Here is a 2,901-nt window from a genome sequence, read left to right as displayed (position 1 = left end):
CAACTCAGTGGTAATGAACAAATGATTTAGAAAAACAACAATTAAGTTTTATAGGTAACAAATAGAAACTAGTTTTTCAAAATTCATTGAAACGAAAATCCAATAAAGTTTTAGAAAGCAAACAATCAAATTTTTGAGTAGATAGTGTAACTTTCAAGATCTTATCATAACGTCTAGGCCGAGTTTAGGTTGTTACAAATTATCTAATTATTTATTCTCATTCATACTAGGAATGGAATGTGAAGTTTATGACTACTAAAGATGTGATGGTGAGTATAATGACAACGATGCTACTTAGATTGCATTTTAAGTTGTGGTTGTTGTTATTGTCGTTGTCATACTACTTCCTTGTTGATGTGCTATTGCTCTAGCTATTTTGTTGTTGCTTTACTTTTGTTGCTCTACTGCTATTCTAGTGTTGTTTTGCTGTTGTTGTTTTGCTATTCTAGTGCTGATCTAGTGTTGATTTGCTTCTATTCAAGTGATAATTTGTTGCTATATTTTAGTGTCTCGATTTGTTGATTTTATACTACTATTTTAATGTTGATTTGTTAATGGTACTTTGTTACTACTTTTGTTGTTGTTTTTTGTGTTATTGTTATCATTGCTATTATTTTATTATTTTGCTAGTCTTATGGTGTTTTTAAGTTTTCAATATATTATTTTGATGTATTTTCAATGTGTTGAAAAATATTTATTTTAATTTTTAGTATATTTAATAATTCTTTTATTTTGTTTCCATACAAAATAATAATAATTAAAAAAATTAAATTTGAGCAGGCTGAATTGGCCCAAACTTTTAGTTTTCTTTTTGGTCAGAACTTGGCTAGAAAATTAAGTACATTTTGGACTGGGCTTGGGCAATGGAAATAAGCATAAATGCCATAATGAACCAATAACATGTTTAGTTATGATGAGTGGTGATATAAGTGTAAACATTAATTTCATTATAGATTTTTATATCTATTTTTTTATGCAATACTTAAAATAATTCATATCCCCTCTCAATCTTTAAACAGAAGGATAACGCGCTTCAGCGCACTTAAACCCACACCCTCCTACACTGAAAATAATACTAATACCAATCAAACTAAAACTCAATCGGCAACTGCCACTTATTTAAATACATACAAATAATTATACCTATTAAGAGAGGATGCATATACCTTTTTTTTTTAAACATTTTTTATGACAAACAAAAAACCGACAAACTGTGCAGGCATTATTCATTAGCTAAAGCTAGTAGGAAAAGCAACCCTAGCTTTTCAAATTTATTTAAATACATTACATACAAATCTAAAATAAAATAGTAGTGCAGTTAATATGTAAACAACTACCATATTGTTATTTAATTTCGACAGCCTGACACACCACACCAACCATGCAGGTTAAAATTAGACAAGGAGTTTGGCCTCCAAGGTTAATGAACCATTAGTATTCATCTCAACATTAACCTTTGATGTGTATCCCTGAAAAGCGTGGGTGCTATCGTGGGGCTGAAGTTGGGTTATGATTTTAGACCAGGTAACCGACTCGTCACATTTCTTGATAGTAGTACACACCTTCAAATACAATTGATAAATAAATTAATTCAGGAAAAAGGAATTAGTTAAGATGAATGTAAAAAAAAGAAGAGATTTGTACCTTTCCATCATTGGTCCAAGCAACAATCCACTTAATCTTAGTTCCGATATTATAAACCAAACCTCCGGCCATGGAATTGATGGACTGCTCAAATGAACTGAGTGTGGTCATTGTAATGTCTTCCTTAGCACCTTCGTAGATCGAGAATTCCAAGTTCGCAGAGCTCTCTGTTCCATTCCAAAGCGTGCATTGGGTCAGAGTAGCCATTGTTAGCTAAGCTTCAACCAAATTTTAGCTATTCAATGAGATTTGCTTGTGTTGTCTTGTGCTTGCATGGACACTATATAATGTCTTTTCCAGCATAATAAGGACACAAAAGTGTTTTTTTAAAATATATTATATCAATAACCTTATTTTTATTATTAATTATTAATTTAAATTTAAAAAATACTACTAAGTATATTATTGTTGTATTTATTTATATACTACAAATATAACAATTTGATAAGGGCAGTTGTAGTTCCAGACGCAGTGCAACGAGAGTCACGAGGAGAGGAGGAAGAGAAAGCCTAATAAAGAGAGCATCGAGACAGATGGGAGGTAGACATTTGTGGCCACGATGAAGACAAAAGAATCACCACCGACTAATGGTAAAATCGGACGACGTAGAGAAAAGGGTATTCATATGCATGTGAAATAAATGAACAGAGAAATTTCTATCTAAAATCTAATTAATGCGTAGAAAAGAAAGTTTGAGGTCGCTTGAGGTCGCCCATTAGGTCAAATTTGTCCACATGGAAGAAGATAAATTTCTATCTAAAAACTGAATAGAAAGGTGTGGGAGAGAAGAGAATGGAATAAGTGCAAGTGAAACATCCAATCAAATTTGTCCACATGGCATGTAATTGATAATGAATCAAATAATCATCCACGTATTGGATAATGTCATGTAAGCTCTGATCCTTTAAAGGAGTTAAGGAGGGCTGGGGGTGAAATGTATCAATGAATCAAACTAGGTATGTACCATATTGCACATTTACAAAAAGTTTAGGGGATATTATGAAATCTTAATGACATCAATGCTGGTTTCTTTAAAAGAAAATTATCAAATAAAATTATTATAAATTACAAAATTAAAAATCATCTTCTTATTATATATTCTAAATATAGCTATGGGTAGAAAAGGAAAAAGAAGTCCAATTTGTATTTACTACATATATACTATTTTTTCAAAAGCACAATTTTTGAATACTGTTTTCATTTAAAATAATTTTAGTTTTTCTTAAATCAATGTAGAAAAAAATCTAATTCCAAATG

General features: G+C 30.7%; 1 protein-coding gene across 1 annotated transcript; it reads right to left on the bottom strand.

The window, feature by feature from the left end:
• Positions 1-926: 926 nt before the first annotated feature.
• Positions 927-1,938, bottom strand: LOC108452322 (uncharacterized). Its single transcript, XM_017750097.2, has 2 exons — positions 1,645-1,938; positions 927-1,562 (listed from the first exon to the last, which is right to left on the bottom strand). Exons 1-2 carry the CDS (start codon positions 1,849-1,851, stop codon positions 1,395-1,397), a joined length of 375 nt encoding a protein of 124 aa, XP_017605586.1. The 5' UTR covers positions 1,852-1,938; the 3' UTR covers positions 927-1,394.
• Between the last annotated feature and the right edge of the window lie 963 nt (positions 1,939-2,901).

Source organism: Gossypium arboreum, chromosome 5 (genome assembly GCF_025698485.1).
Source record: "Gossypium arboreum isolate Shixiya-1 chromosome 5, ASM2569848v2, whole genome shotgun sequence".
In the NCBI taxonomy this organism is placed as follows: domain Eukaryota; kingdom Viridiplantae; phylum Streptophyta; class Magnoliopsida; order Malvales; family Malvaceae; genus Gossypium; species Gossypium arboreum.
The sequence above is the reverse complement of the archived record's forward strand: the minus strand, read 5'-3'. Positions and strand labels throughout refer to the sequence as shown.

Excerpts from the sequence above, each read along its gene's own strand:
- LOC108452322 (XM_017750097.2), bottom strand. The coding sequence starts at position 1,851 with ATGGCTACTCTGACCCAATGCACGCTTTGGAATGGAACAGAGAGCTCT. Across the intron at positions 1,563-1,644 it reads CTTGGACCAATGATGGAAAG|GTGTGTACTACTATCAAGAA; the intron begins GTACAAATCTCT and ends TTGTATTTGAAG.